Genomic DNA, 17,038 nt, shown 5'->3' with positions numbered 1-17,038 from the left:
TCAAGAGAACACCTGAGATATAGAATGACTAATTACAGAGGCAGCAAGGACAAATAATACACATTCAAGTCAAAATGGATCTCAGATACAATTCGGAAGAGTCGGAAAACAATTTCATCTCTGTGGGAAAAAAATTAACTGAACATAAGTAGGGCTTAAAATTAGATTATTCAAACCCTAAAGAAAATTGCAGAAAGTCACCTACATAAAAGTCTGAATCAGGCACAAGCCTTTGTAAAGGACCAGGGGGAAAAATGGTTTATTCCTTCATCAGAACTGTCCCGTGTCTTTAAGGACTGATTTACCAGCTTAGGAAGGCAGGCTGTCAGCACCAGGCCAACTACCCAGGTTGAGAACATCAGCAACACTCGAAACTGCTTGTGGTCACTTCAGATACCAGAAATTAAGGATGATGACACACTAAGGTAGGAGTGGGCATCAGGACCTGAGTGTGCTCTTCTCACAACTTGCGCTTTTGCCATTGGAGGGGATCCTTAAATCTTTAGTTAGAGACTTCTACAAGAACTTGCCACCTCATAAAGGCAGATCTCAAAACGACCCTTCTGCTTATCCCAGGTCATATCACTGCTTCTACTACTCTCCAAATGAGGCTGATTCACTACTATGAAAGCGAATTGTTTCTTAAACTGAATTTGTTACCTTCAGAGAAAACTGAATTGTGTCAATATCTTATGGGTTCACTCAGTGAGAGAGAAATATAAAAGGGTAAAGACAAGTTTTGTATAGCAGAATAGAATATTAAGCTCTCAATTAAACAAATTAGAGATCAAGCTACAAAAAAACCCACAATCAAAACAGTAAATGTAACTCTGTATAATATTTAAGTCATTTTTGGAGATACAGATCCTTGAAGAATCTTTATAGAGTGGGAGATGACAAAAAACTTCTGCACAGCACTTTCGTTAAACTACTCCTCAAGGTTCAATTCAAATCTGCATTAAGAAGCTATAATTTACACTCTAAGCTACTCTCCCCAACATTCTCCCCTGGTTTTCTTGAAATCTTCCCCCTTCTTTTACCTGAAAAGAATGCAACAACTGGACTTATAAGAACACAGTATCTTCCTGGTAAGAAATGTGAATAATTAGGTATATGTCAAAAGTTTCTTTTTCCTCGGTGTGACTTCCTTCATCTTATTTTAATATATAAAATGAAGCTTTAATTTAGGGCAGATTTAAGGCAAATATAATTGTGGATTGGCTGATATGAGACTGTGTGTTATTTTATGAATTATTTATCAGTTTTATATTTTCCCATAACTGACAAAAAATGTACAGCTCATTTTTACTTTTCATAACAACTACATGTTAATACTACAGATAGGACATTAAATATCCAGAGTGCCTTTCTAAGGCATGTCTACTACTGATTTGTGCCAGTTTTGGGGACTCAAAATAATGCAACTCCACGGGATCACCCAACTTAAGAATTCTAAAACAACATGTACATGTTTCTAAAGAATGAAGCAACTGAAATATGCCATTTTATAAGCACTTTGAAATTAGGGATGCACACACACACAAGAAAAGCTTAAATAATTAAACAAGCCAAGAATCTGAATCTTTGAATGGTTGTCTTTCTCATGCAAATCTAGTATTAAATGAAGTCTGGAAAAACAGAAACAATGTCCTTCCCCAAAACAGTAAAAGGAAATTTTATTTCCTTTTGCTAAAGGAAAATAATGCCCATTTCATTACTAAGAAATTACCTACTTCATATAAAATATTTTCCACAGGAATAAGAAGAAAAAGTACAACTATCTACTGGTTTGCAAGCATGAGTAGTGTTTAATGCATATTTATTTCACTTTAACACTTTGAGAGCCCAGGGCAAATACCCATGTGAAGACTATCTTCAAGGCAACCTGAATTTTAGCGAACCAACAAAACTTAGGTCATCTTGCAGACACACATGTATATATGTATGTATGCACTTTTCCTCCCTGGTCAGAGTTCTGAAATTGCACATGCAGTATACTCAACTCAGAGAACTCTGAAGACAGTGTGTGCAGTCCACTGACACCCCCATGACTGAGTCGATGGTATACAACAACCAAGTCTCATTTCCTTTGCCACTGGAGCTTTAAGATCTCACCACATGCTTTGGGATGCAAAACAGAAGCCAGCTTGAGAAAGCTAGTTACAATGTAAATAAGGAATCTGTTTCCCCCTTTTTCCCCTGTTAAATCACTCCATACACATCTTTATATATTCACATGATTTCTAAAGCTTTATTCTTCAAATAATGAGAGTCAAATGTCTTTAGGCCTTCTAAAGTTTGCCAAGCTTTTCACAGTGCAGTCCTGAAACATCAGTGTGAAATGACTTTGCTATCCTGTAAATACTCCTGGAAAGAATGTTATTCAACAGGGCCATGGATGTTAATTATTTCTTCTGATAAATTTTTGAGTTCATAAGTCAAAGGAGAAAATACAGTTGATTTCTGTTGATACTAATGAAATAGCAGATTACATCTTAGCAACTGTACACATTTTCTCCAGAAAAGAGGAATTCCTTCATCGTTTTTGTATACAATAGAAGAAAAATAAGATTATCTAGAATAAGTCATGATAGACTATCAGAAATAACATTTTATTTCAAGTAAATCTGATTAAAATTTTAGTTTTGCTTTATTTTCAAATCTAGATGTCTAGGACAAAAATATCTAGATCTAGAAGCCCAGGATAAAGACTGCTGTAGCCTTTTCACTGAACTGACTGTGAATCAACCATGCATACAAAAATATTCAGGTATTAGGGCATCAGGTGCAATTACAGTCCAGCTAGTGAAGTTGGTTAAGACTCATAACACTCAAAACAAACGCATTGGTAGCAGCCATCTCCCCTTAAACTCTGAATTATCTTGAGTGCCTAAAGTGCATTACACCAGGAATGGACTAGTCCTGTATACTAAGAAAATCTTATCTTTTGATGAAGTATACAAAATAAGAAAAGGTAGAAGTTGCCGAAGCACTAGACGAGGCATTTGGCTGTGGTGTCCTCAGTGGAAACAGTAGACAGACTAAAAGAATTACTGCCTAGTTAGCAGTTCACTGCATGGTATTGAGGCATTGCATACGCTGTTCTGTCACACAGTTAATTATGGAGTTACAGAAATAATTACTGTGTTTTCTCTTTTAACCTGAAACCGGGTAGGCAGAGGTATGTAAGAAAAGCATAGAGGGAAAGCGATAGTAAGGAAAGCACTGTGAAGACAAAGAGCAAGGACTGAACTCTTAAGACTTAATATTCTTTGTCCTAAAACTGTGGGAAGAAAGAGTTCCTTTGATGTCTCTGAGTAAACAGTTAAAGAGTAACTGAAGTTTCACCTCAAACTTGAGAATGAATCAGATCAAGCGAAGCAAATCACAAAAAATATGTATGAAGGTCTTTTAAAATATATTTATTAAATTCCAGTTTTGTGACAAGGCAACAAAAATCTGAAGTTATGCCTATTGACTACAGGAGTTAGAGAATTAGGGAATAAAATCAAATGGTTCAGCAAAAAATCTCTATGTGCTGAATTTATTTTTCATCATTGCCTTGATACAGTGCACCAACTTTGAAAACACAGAGGTATATTAAATATTTAAGGACCGAAGCCTTTGTATGTCTACAACTGTTCAAAGGATATAGCCCTTCAGATTACAGTGGTTTCACATGGAGCTGAGACTCTGACTCCTTGGAAGGCTGCGTTAGTTACCTTAAAGTACAGAAAAGCTAATAGAGACAGACTGACAGGAATTTTATTTTGAAATGCACTTCAAGATGAAAGCGCAGTAACTTGAGATTTCTTCATCTATTTTTTTTAAGTATTTGAAAAAGCTATTCGCTATCATTAACTTTCTAAATATTCATTCGAATAAACAATCACAGATGAACTCATGATTTTATTCTGTACACATTCATGACACAGCAAAACATTTAAAGTTAACAACCACAACTAGTGCAAATGAACAGCTCATAAAGAAGTATCTAAAAGGCTACAAAAATATGACAAAGTTACTATATTTTAATTATCTATTGTAATATCAAAAACTTTTATAAAAAGTGATGCTTACCTAGACTGTGGTATACACAATTCCTAGAAAATCTTTAAAATGTAAAATGCCATATGAAACTTTACTTTGCTCATAAAGTTTTTTTTTTCCTGTATTAGTTTGTAATCACTTGACAGAAATTAATCATAGATATTTTTAACCAAAATTACTAAATTACTGAAAAACTAAATAGAGAATTAGTTAAATAGGTTTACATACAACACATACAATGGTTATTGCATATGTAATTTTTTTCCTACATGAAGTACAGTTTAATACTCTTTTCTGTATTATAACAGAAGAAAAAGGAGTAGTATATGAAATAAAACCCATATACTAATGAGACATTTTAGAGATTAAATTTTTTTTTAAACCCATTTGTTTAAATGGTTTTTTTAAGCATATCCAAGATTTTAAATATGTTCAAGATTTTTTTTTCTACAATTCTGAAATACATAAGTATAACATATTCTTTGTTACTGTTCCCATTTTTTTTCCTACTGCCAAGACCCCCTTATTAATGGACTTAACTGCAGTCCTTTAAAAAACATGCAGTGGAAAAACCCTGCAAAGACTACATTTTCCTTCTGAATGTTCCCCCATTTCCAATCTTGCATTAAAAAGATATTAATGTACAATTAATAATTGCTTGAAGAAATTTCAAATAAAACATACAGGAGACCCAGGGAGCTACCAATTTCTGATGTTAACTTACCCCATTCAAGCTGCCCAAATCCTTCACCAAGTGTTCATCCGTAGAGGCATCATAGTTAAGTACAGCATGTTGCTTGTCCACACTCCGTGACTAAATATATATATAAAAAAATAAGGTATGAAGCAAATAGCATTAATGGCTATTTCTTAGAGCAGTGTGATTATTTTCTTTGTACATAGTACATTTATTGAAATTATATAAAAAGTTAGTTGCACATATGAAAAAAGTCACTCTCCAACCCAACTCTGGGTACCCACAGCAGAATCCTAAAATTATTTCAGAATAATTATTTTCTCAGTGTTCTCCAAATACAAGTCAGATCCAGCTATATCTTATCCAAAGATTTTTTTTTCCCAGTTCACCATAGTACCATCAAGTGTTTAATCTAACATCATCATCATCACCTTTATTTCTCTCTCTCAACTACATGCATCTTTCAAAACATGACTATGATTCTAGGGTGTTGCTGTTCTCTCTGAAACACACCATTTCCTGTCACACATCTGGGATAATTACTATAATGTACAAGCATTCAAATTGCTTCTCCTTGATCTCAGTTTCCTGAGCCAATCAGTGATAGCCTCTTCACTAAACATCGGAGCAGTTCCTGAATTACTATTCCCATCAGTTCTGACTCTCCATCCCTTCTTAAGCACTTCAGTATCTATTTATTTAATGAATTCTTTATTTTGCATCCAAACATCAACTCACAGATGAGGAACAATCCTTGTTACCATTTCCTCTAAGAAACAGTTAAGTCCCTCATTCAGCACTTGCTCGTGGCCAAGTGTTGGCAGCCTCAGCTGCTGATGGCAAGCAAGGAAGAGGTGGGGCTGGATGTATGCTTCCTTCACGCATGCATTTGTTGGCACCTTGACATCTACAACAGTTCCCAAGTGAATGGAGCCCACAGCTCATCATCTACAGCTGTACACACTTGATCTCAGTCTGTTTGCCAGTAATTCTGCTAGTGCAGTGTCCCGACATGATGGCATAGCTTCCAACAGCATTCTTTCTAGTTTCAGGTTTGCATCTTCTATCCTTGCTACTCAACTCATTGTTCTATAATATTGCACAGAGAATGGTACATTTCTGTCTAAGACTTCTGTAATTGTTTCTGTACCAGCACCTGTGGTGTGTCAGTTCTAGGAGTCCCAGGTTGCCAGGGCATGAGCCAGTTCAAGGCATCAGAACACACAATTAGTACTCACAAGGAAATGTTTTCACCTTCTCATAATTCCATGTTTATCACCTCATTCCTTCTCCACATCTTCAGACCTCCTATTACTTTCCTTATTTGTTTTCAATTTACTTCCTCATTCTTCCTTTCCATGCCATCTTATGACTGCTCTGCTTTCTCCTCAAAGAAACAAAATCAGTCCTCTTCTGCTTACACTTACTATTTTAGACTTTTCATTTGAGCCAATTTGCTCTGCATTCTTGAGCGGTATGATGGGGCAATGGGGGGGGAAGCAGGATATCAAGGGAGAGGGGAGAATCAAGAAAGAGACAGACAAATGAACAAGTTCCCTGCCAATATGAGCTGCACTAATATACTACATCAGTTGAGTGTTTTTAATGGCATATGAAGATATGGCAGTATAGTTCATTTTCTACTAACTTAGTAACCTTTCAAGTGAAAACAAGTTAGCTCAATACAACCAAATTCACTGGTGTGGGTGTTCTCCTGAGCCTACAATGTCAAGCAAAGATTACACTTTTCCACACTAAAGTGATGCAGCAATACATCAAGAATTACCCTGTTGCTACCTGGGCTCTTGAAAAAAAATCTGAACTTCTTTCAGTGTCGTTCTTCAAATACAGACTGCATTAATAGTAATTTATTTTCTTAACCTTATGTGCTATGTCCTCTTAAAAATACTTCAAAATGGAAATGACAAAAAAAGATCCCCAAAGCTTCATGATACTTTGTCACATCATCTGAAATGTTAAGAATAATTACTCAAGTCTGTGGCTTTTAGAGAAACACTTGAAATTCTGTAGAACTTCTCGGGCTGAGATTACTTGCACATAATTGGACACATTTTTATTAATTGCAGCTGATCTTTACAGGTGCAAAGACTGTGCAAATCTTTTAAATGCCATTTTTCCTTTGGATTTGTTCCTGCAGCAAAAGCAAAAAAGCTCATGGGTCAAGTTTAAGCAGCGAAAGAAACAGGAAGAGGAAGGAAATAAAACAAACCAAGTGATGCAAAGGCAATCACTCACCACCTCCCACAGGCAGCCCAATGTCCAGACAGTATTTGAGTAGTGGGTACCTTCCTCAGAGCCCCTCTCCCTCAGTTTTTATTGAGAAGCACGACATTATATGGCACGGAACATCCCTTGGGTCAGTTTAGGTCAGCTGTCCTCACTGTGTTCCCTCTCCACTTCTCGTGCATCACCCCACACCTGAGACGCTGGAACAGGTTGCCCAGGGAAGCTGTGGATACCTGATCTCTGAAAGTGCTCAAGGCCAGGTTGGATGGGGCTCTGAGCAACCTGGTCTAATGGAAGGTGTCCCTGCCCATGGTACAGGGGTTGGAATGAGATGATCTTTAAAGTCCCTTCCAACTCAAACCATTCTCTGATTAGGAGGAACAGAGCAAGAGAGAATGCCTTGAAACTGTGCACACACTGTTCAGCAATAGCTAAACTATTGGTGTGTTATCAACAGTCACAAATACAAAACACAGTACTGCCTAAGGGCTTCTATAAGAAACAGCCCAGCCAGATACAGTACAAAGATTTATATATGACTGCAGAATGATAAAAATCACAGAATAACTGTGTTAAGACACTCTTCAATTCAATCCAGACTAGTAATAAAATATTCAGAAAACAGAAAATAAATGTAGTCTTCTTTGCAAATAATTACGATATTGTGAATAATGTAGATATTTTTATTTCTTGGAGGTGATTTCCCCATCAAGATACAAAATTTCTAAACATAATGGTGAAAGAAAATGCGTTATTTATCCACAAGCTAGCTGTACTGGAGCAGTTAGTTAAACACAAAGACTTCTCACTATGTTTGAACATATTTACAAAATAACACATTTAAAGCAAATCTGTATTCCCAGATGTGAACAAAACCTCTTTGAACAACAGTGTTAGGTACAGATCTGAGGTCTATCAAGCATGCAATGGAGTTGAAATGCTTTTTATTAAGGCTTTTATAACATGTTTTCTCTAAAGCAATTATGAATAAAAGCATTAAATTTTGCTTTCTTTATCATGCATTGTCCACATGTTTTGCAGTATGAGAACAACTAAGTTGTCAAGAGTGGAAAGGAAGGTCCTACACAAAGAGCTATACATACAGAACAAGAACACATTATTAGCTTCTCTTTTGGTGGGTTCCTCCCCCTGAAGCACTGTGTGGTGTTACAGTCATGCTGGCATGTAGACCTAACATAATAGCAGGCTAAAGAGAATATTCTTGGAAATCACCAGGCCCTTGATTCTTTTTACTAACTCTGAAGTCAATACACAACAAATAACATTTGTAAATAACTTAAATCTATTCATAATATTAATCAAACAGGCAGCTACCTTTGAAGGTAAAGCTCTGTAACACAAAAGAATAAATGCTTCACTCTAAGGACTAATCAACTACAGATGGCATAGCAGAGAGAGAAGAAAGAAAACAGTTCCTTATTCAGAGACAACAACCCTTTAAAACAAGTTACTAGTAAAATACAAGTATTTTTTTATTATACCCTACTCAGCAAGAACCAGTGGGGTGAGGTTTTTTGGTTGCTTTTCTTGTGTTGTTATTTTGGATGTTGGTGGGTTTCCCTTTGTGTTCGTCATTTGTTTGGGTTTTTTTAATATTTCCCACATAAATCACCAAGACATCATCCTGCCTGTCTTTAAAGAGAAATCAAGAGTATTTTCAACTGCTTTCTAACATCATCAATAAAACCTCTGGATGCCTTCTGAGGCTGAGTGTCAAATGCAGTTTACTAGAGATATTACATTCTGAGTAATACACATAAAATTAGGTCTCCAGGCACTTCATTTGCAAGTAAGATTCTAATTTGGCCATTAATGGCTGCATACGTAACTTTTGGGAACAAAAAATTCAAAAGAAAGTATTTTATTGAAGGGCTGGAAGGGTTGAGAATATTAGTTTTGAAGTTCAATCTTCTTAAGGGTTCTACAGAAAACAAAGAAAAGAATTTAAGAAGAAACTCCCAAAATGTTACCATTAACCATTTTAAAAACATATTTTAGAAAAAGGCAGCTCAGAGGACAGCTTTGATAGGGCAAAGTGCATGCAACACAGTACATAACAACACAGTTATACACATCTAAAGTTCTGCATAGTGATCCTCAAAGTTGAGGAAGCTACTAAAGTATAAAGCTGTTTTAACTTGTATATTTACAATTCCACTGAAACTGAGTCATTCAACTTCCTTAGGATAGAGAAATACCCGTCTCCACTAATTTCATTTTCCTTTGTATAACACAATCAGGGCACAGGGATAGAGTTACATCAGATCAAGTGACTAAATTAGATTACAAGTTGCAGAAAAATAGGGCTCTTTTCAAAAGCATCCAGAACACTTAACATTGTTACTTTTTATGGAACACTGTACTTTCTGAACTGATCATATTGTGAAATTTATTTCATCTTCCATTCTGAGTAGATGACTTGAAGAAAATGTGATTCTCTGCACTTCAACAGTAACTGTGTGGTCGATGGCAATATATTTAAACTAAATTTTATTCTATGGACAGAAAAAAAATCACAGAAACAACTGCTCCCACAACATCTGGGGAAATTATTTATCAAAAGGAATACATGAAATTGGTGCATTAAGTTCACAATTTGAGCAGTTGCACGTGGAAGGCTGATGCAATTACCTGTAACATCAGCTCACAGTCATCTCTTCCAACAAAAATCATTTCTCGTGGCAGCCTATGCCGGGTGCCTCCACTGCTCACCAAAAACCAGGATGTTAAGCTCATTTTCTGCTTAGCTGATAAATCCCTGGCACAGTTACGTCATCCTGCAGTGAGAAAGAAAGAGAGACAGAGAAATTCATTTTAGTTATTTTTAGCTACAGATTCTGCTCAGCAAACACTGTGAGCAGAATACAAAAAGCCTCTGAAAATACAGCATTCTCAGTAACATGTACCAAATCCAGCAATCACAGGAAGTGGCAGGCTTCAGATTTACATACTCTCAGGCTGCTTCATGCAAGTAGGCAAATTTAATTGGTAACCTTCTGCAAAAGGAACAAGCAGCTAGCTAATGCCAAAGTCATATGTCAAGTTGTCAGAAAGCTTTTAGCATTTGACTGCTTATTATCAAGATAATTGCTACATTAATGCTTTACTACCACAATCAATAAACAACGTGGCAAACATTCACAAAATACAGCAACTAACTTGCATCTGTGTCATTACATTTTCCTGTAAAAAAGAACAACCTCATCTGGTTTTAAACTCAAGTCCTCTGTACAGCACCAAATGAAAGTTTAAATTAAAGGAACTTTTGCTTCTTATTAACCTCAGATTTTCTCAATAAAACTCTTGGAAATTTAACAGTGCACATCTAGTATTGCAAACAAAGCAGAGGAAAATTAAGAAATCAGAAGTTATCTTGAAGTGACAAATCTGAAAAAAGCACTCCTATAGAACTTCACCTTAATTTTCCATTAAAAAACTCAACACACTATATACTTACACGTAAAATAAAATGCATAACAAAACAAAAATTGAAAACCAGATAAAATCTTTCATGGAAAACTTCTTCACACAGTATGACCTACTTGAAACTGGACAAAAATATGATTAAAAGCTCTCTTCAGAGTATTTCAATGGCTGATAGTTGGAAAAACTTTTAAGAAGTATTCCAAATGTCTCTTAAAGGAAATGCAAGTCAAAGCAATTATTTCATTCATTCATAACCACTCTGTACTCATTAAAAGAGAGGTTAAAGAAAATCAAAAGCAACCAGCCTAGATTTCTTGCAGTACCAAAGAGCTGGCATTTCTCTTCTCTTTTATTTATATGTCATTTAGTGAATTTATGCAAGGTTAACAAATGTACCATAAGTAGACATAAGCCTGTAGTGGACTTGAACACAATGTGTATAATAACAAGAATTCAGCGAGGTCCCCAAAATCGAGACTAACATGGAAGCAGTGACTAAGATAACACTGTTGTGTTAGACCAACTACAATCAAGAAGAGACACAAGTTACTAAAACTTATAAAAAGGACTAAGTCAAAACTGCATGTGAAATGACAAAGCGGATATTTACAAAAGAGTGAGTCAAAAGCACACCATGGCAGGTGCTAAAATGTACCAGCAGAGCTGTCAACAGAATTAAAAAAAAATATTGCAATTCACATAGAAGAATTTAGAATGATTTAATGTGCTAAAGAGTTACTTAATAAAAAAGTAAATACGCATTGCAATAGTGTTCCCTTCTATAATGATACCTATGATAGGATTATCTTTCCACAACTGTATCACAACACATTCTTCAAGTGAAACTTATGTCTACTTATTGTTATCCAACTCAACTAAGGAAGTGATATAGCATCTCTAAAATACTTTATTCCTTGAAACTATAAAGATTAAAAATTACATCTACAATAAGAACTTGCTGAAATAAAATTTAAAGAGATCTAGTTATCAAATAAGTGTTTTAATAATTAAAAGTTTATTCGGCACCTTTAAAGGAATTAATATTTGTATTTTTAATTTTATCTAGTTTAAAACAAGAAGATAAACTGGGTCAATCAAATGACATTTTTCCATTTCCTTTAAGAAAGGAAAAGGAAGTATCAAAAATGGCCAGCCTAGGTTCCAGCTTTTAACAAGTAAATTAAACGGATGTTTGACAGCAAGCATGCTGTTCAATATCAAAGCTCCTCACTGTGTTTATATTTGACTACCTTTTAAAATCTCCCATCTGTTTATCGTAACAACATTTGCACCATTTAGCCTTCCTGCTCTAATTGGAATTTCATATGAAAACCTCCAAGAAGATATAAATAAATTAGAAAACTAGAAAAATTTCTTGGTCAAAGACTATGTTTTAGTTTACACAGGTAGACTGTCTATAAAGGAGAAAAACTATTTTTATTTATAAAACAGACAAGTAGGTCAATAACTAGAGCTAGGGAAAAAAACCCCAAACCCAAACTTCCCACAAATGATAAAGCCTGACAACAAACAGAGTAAATTAAGCTATCCGAAATAATTTTAAAAAATGTATTATACAGAGCAATCATTGCCACATAGCTTGGCAGCACATTTGTAGTTAAAAGCCCATCACCATTTCTATCGAACTTAATAATGTTGTTCTTTTCAAACAGTGCTGTCTCAACTGCGATGAACCATCAACCCAGATACATATTTTATTTTAAAGTATACTTTAGAATAAACCAATGCCTTTGATCAAAGCTATGCTGAAATCTGCATAGCAAAACTGGCTGAAAACAGGATACAGTAGCAACAGTTGCTTAATATCAGAACAAAAAAAGTGCATTAAAAATTGGATATGAAAGTGCACACTTATGAGTAATATAGACAGTATACGGAGAAGTACATTGCACCCCAAAAACTTAATGGAAGCTTACAGCATTTTGAATACACTACTGTGTTAAGTACTCCAGCTGTAGTAGTCTGAACAACACAAAGATGAAAGATGCTTCACTCATTAGGAGATACAAAATGAAATTACTATATGACAGATGCAAAATCATCAGAAGAAGTGGCTCTTTCCACAGTGCTAATTTATGTCATGATAATTCTCCCAGTGAAATGTTACGGATACTAAAAGGTTACACAGGGTTCAAAAAGCAATTTTTTTCTTCCATGAGTGTTTATTATTATGCCTGGTAAATGCACTGACCCCACTAATAGCTCAGGAAGAGCATGTGCTGTGTATTTTGAGAGGCTGGGAATATGCTCTAGTGAGGTTTCACTATCATCCCACTAAATAACCTCTCTTCCTTACCTACCCTTTGTTTACGCATAACGGGATACTGCGGATACTGTCCCAGATGGACTTGTCTTACTCCAGGACAGACTACAGCTTTCAGAGGAAGTATTTACCGAAAATATTTCTACCCTGGAAAAAGCGAATTTTAAATGTTTTATTGAAGCATTTTGTTTTACTAGTCTTTCCTAAAATGTCAGTATTGTCTGGTAATCTTCAAGCAAACTAGAAAATATTTCATCAAGACTCAATCATTCAAAGCAATACTCCATTCTAGATACCTGGAACTTATTTGCTGAGACATTTATTGCAGCTGCAAAGTATTTCCTTTTCTGTAGAAAAAACAGCATTTTATAGTGAAGGACTAAGGATTTCAAAAGGCAGTAACCAGTGTGTAAGAATGTGGGTAATAAGTCATTTGAAGCAGATGATGCAGCAAGAGGAAAATTGGCTGCATCATCCCTGTAAATATAATTCACGCCTAAGAACTGAGGCCCTGCATTATGTGGCCAAAAGATGGGTGTAACCAATTTCAAATGTTCAGAGAAACACTGTCAAGATTATAGTTTTGATACAGTCATGTTATTGTAAATACAAGTCCTTAATGATCTCACATTTGAGTAATCTACAGTTTATGTTTTTTTATTTGCCTGTAACTGAAAATAGTTCCAACTAAACTATTAGCAAATACTGAGGATCCAGGCCTAGAGAGAAACAAAAACCTACGCTTAAAATTTAAATTAAACGTAATATATGTCTGAAATTCCAACTTTTAAGCACTGCAGTCCTCCAAATAAAGGCTGAAAATAGTTTTATTTTAATGGTACACAATTATCCTATTACTGTACAACAAATATTAATAACATTAAAAAAGCCCTGCATCAAGCTGACACACAACAGTGACAAAGTTGGAAGTCCTATGTTTCCAATTATTTGCCCTTGTAAGTTCCTGTTTCCAGCCGCTACAATATTTGCTAAAATTTAGTTTATCTTCTCATACAATTGCCTAGTATATTTGGGGAAATTTCTGAAGAAATGACCGAAACATTTCTATAACAAGGTTAGAGTAAAATATTCTATGTTGCTACCTTTAAAAAATATTAGCAGTACCTCATGTATGTAAATTGGTAATTGAAATGTGGCAGGAGGCCTTAGTATCAATGTGTACCTTGTACTATTGCTCTTGCACAAATCTATCGAAATGCAGACAAACAACAGGCTTTGGAAAGCTTTCCATGTGTGTATCACTTCAATAAGGACAGATGTAAATTCTCTCAATATATCTGCCTACATAGATGTAGTTGAACAAAATTTTGCAGCATGCTGTTTTTAAAGTTATAGTGCCAGTCAGACCCAAAAATAGGGCATCTTTCCCCACCACTCCCAATTCATCTGCTGTTGAACACAAACATGAGAATAGAAGACCCAGAAGAAGAAAACAGCACCACATCTGACAAGACACTTGAGTCGGAGTTAGGCAGACTCTGGAATGAGGAATCAAGAAAGGTAAATGTCAGAGGTAAGCCATGACAAGGGAGAAATCAGAATCAACAGCATTAATGGAGCCAGTAATGACTGGAGGAGACCTGAAGTTGAAACAGGTAATCAAAGAAATGCTGTCAGCAAACACCACCCCCTGGAAAAGTGCCTACCATGACTACTTTACTGATTATTGAATGTAATAAAATATACCCATGCCAGCAGTTCTAATTTTGACTGAAATAGAGAAATCCTTGCCAAAGGAAGAAAAGACCAATCTGAAAGTAACTTCAACCCTGAGAAGATTACTGTATCCATATAATTGATATTAAAAAGTAATTTATAAATATAATTGATTTCAACCTAGGAAATTCTAAGTGGAACACAGCACAATATTGTCTACTCTAGAAAACATTCTGAAGTGGGGTAGTATCACAAAGTGTTCCATGTGCAATCATAACTAACCTACTTACATGCATTAGAAAATAACCTTTAACTACATCACCACATATTTTAATCAGGACTCTATCGTACTCAGGTTAAAACAAAGACCTTAACAGTCAGTTAATCAGTGTGGGGTTTTTTTCCTCTCTTCATCAATTGATTAGCCTGTGTCTTGTTTACTGCACATCACTAAAAACCTTTTGTGAATTATTAACTTCCTACTGACTTCATCTGCCATGCTCATCACCACCACATGAGAATTTCATTAACATTTATGGTAAAATCTCCACAAGTAGCTGTACAGAGGGTTTTATATAAATGGGGAACTGTAGAGAGCACATTTTAACACTAAAGTATCCTAGTCTTGAATATTTAAGTTCCCAAACCATCAGCATTTCATCTTAAAGTACCTAGTTTTACACAACACTATCGGTGTTCAAATGGTCTCATTTATTTCTGGTACAACTCTGAACACCTAATTCTTTTGCAAGTAAGGTTAAAGACACATGTAGAGTGGCTAGAAAATTAAAACCACTTTTCCAGTGTAAGGGTAGATGGCTCCTCTGCCATCATATGACTATAAATACAAGAAAATAAGTCATGATCTAGTATAGCTTCTAAATGTTTAGCCATTAAACTATCCTTGGTGCTTTCACAATTCTCTGATCCTTTCACTGATCACATCGCTTTCAGCCCTGAAATGGAGACAGGGGTCTCCACAGACAACAGTGGAGGAATTCTCTCCAATTCCTATGGCTAGTACATCAAGTGAATTCATTAATAAAGAGAATATCTTGTGCAGGGTAAAAAACCACCCCCACCCCCTCCCAAAAAAATGTGCAGGGCTGAAAAACCTTTCATTGGGAGTTGGAATTCAATCTACATAAGCCATACTTCATGCCACAGTAGTGTGCAATGTTGCTCCCCAAAACCCTTACATAAGAAAACACCCATCTAAATTTAAATTGTTTAGGTTAATGATCAATAAAAATATTTCTGGAAGAATTTATAGACCTTTTGTACACACTCACAATGTACTTCACAAGCTGAAACAAGAAAAACTACAGTGTTGGCCAATGCTTGCCAAGCGACATGGGATACAGCTATAAAAGTATAGCACAGTGAAAAGACACTTCCTGAAGTAATGTTTTGGTTGAGTGAAGTTGTATCAAGTTGTCAAGGGACAATACTTTTCTCTTTGAGGCTTGGTTAATGTCACAACATGGTTAGTGTCATAACAACATCCACAAAGGTAAATCAACATATTCCTTTAAAAGGTTGTTTAAAAAAAAAAGTTAAAGGAAGCATAAGTAAGGTAAATTATGCTTAAAACCATTAAAACTCTTCATCAATATGAGAAGATGATCTCACGTACTTAGGAAAAATGACAAATACGATTCTAGATTTTCAGCAATTGTACAACAAGCCAGAATTGTTATTTTCAAATATTTCACTGACTGGAAAATTCACTCGATCACATCTCTCTAGAAACATTCAAATGCTATATACAGGTCTGAACAAGGAGTTGTTTCCATTTACACTGATATAAAGAAATACTGATATTAGTTATAAACTTCATTAAAATTTTATGCAATTATTTGAGAGCTACACTGACACAACAGAGTAGAACTGAATGGCCAGCATGCAAATGGGTAAAGTGGAAGAAAACAGGTAACCCAAGTGAAAGAAAATTCAATTTAACTTCCTTGCTCAAATAGGGAAGAAGAGTACAATCAGGATGACTGTCCTTATCACTAAACCAAAACATCTTACAAAAATCTCAGTTGCCCTTAATCTGTTGGCTTCTCTTCTAAACTTACTACAGTTTAGCTGACAGGGCAACTGAATGACAGCCTTAGGTATTCATTCTGCTCCTGAAGTATTTGACCTGTTCCACCTCAGTTGAAATATCCAAATTTACCCACCATTTCTTGAAAAACAGATAAGAAAATCATACTGAAGCCTTATACGGCGTTTAAAGTGTCATTTTCAGTGTACACTGAAAGATGTAGCCATGACTAAAGTCTACAGAAAAAGGGAACCACTAAGAGCAAAGAAACCTTCTTATAAACTACTCTTGCACTTAACTCTGCAAAACCATTCTCTTCTACCTTCTTTGCCACTCCATGCTTTTAGTCTTTTTGTTGTTGTTGTTGTACCTAGAGATGGAGGAGGAGAAAAGGCAAAATAAGAATATGTAAATTTCCTTGAATCTTAGTCTGAAAAATCACCTTTTGTTTACAGAGAGGGAAAACTGCTCACTTGCAATGTCTGCTAAATCCAGTATTATAATAGGATTTTTTTAAAAGCTATTTCAAGCTTGAGAAGAAGAAAAAAATAGATATTATTCAACAGATGAGAAACAAAAAACAGAG

At 35.3% G+C, this 17,038-nt stretch overlaps 1 protein-coding gene across 9 annotated transcripts in view; it reads right to left on the bottom strand.

Annotated features, from left to right (window-relative positions):
* CEP170 (centrosomal protein 170) overlaps window positions 1-16,790 on the bottom strand; it is a 79,958-nt gene extending 63,168 nt beyond the window's left edge. For 8 of the 9 annotated variants that reach the window (XM_018085162.3, XM_018085154.3, XM_018085155.3 and 5 more), the window contains exons 1-2: window positions 9,647-9,792; window positions 4,775-4,864 (exon numbers count right to left, since the gene is read on the bottom strand). In XM_018085162.3, coding sequence (XP_017940651.3) covers window positions 4,775-4,864; window positions 9,647-9,751 — 195 coding nt within the window. In that variant the 5' untranslated portion in view covers window positions 9,752-9,792. Of the gene's footprint in view, window positions 1-4,774; window positions 4,865-9,646; window positions 9,793-16,774 lie in introns of those variants that run through there. The other variant, XM_018085161.3, reaches the window with a different exon arrangement.
* Between the last annotated feature and the right edge of the window lie 248 nt (window positions 16,791-17,038).

The sequence above is a fragment of the Manacus vitellinus genome, unplaced genomic scaffold (assembly GCF_001715985.3).
Source record: "Manacus vitellinus isolate BGI_N305 unplaced genomic scaffold, ASM171598v3 scaffold_8_pilon, whole genome shotgun sequence".
Lineage (NCBI taxonomy): Eukaryota > Metazoa > Chordata > Aves > Passeriformes > Pipridae > Manacus > Manacus vitellinus.
Note: the sequence above shows the minus strand (reverse complement) of the source record. Positions and strands in the feature narration are given on the sequence as shown.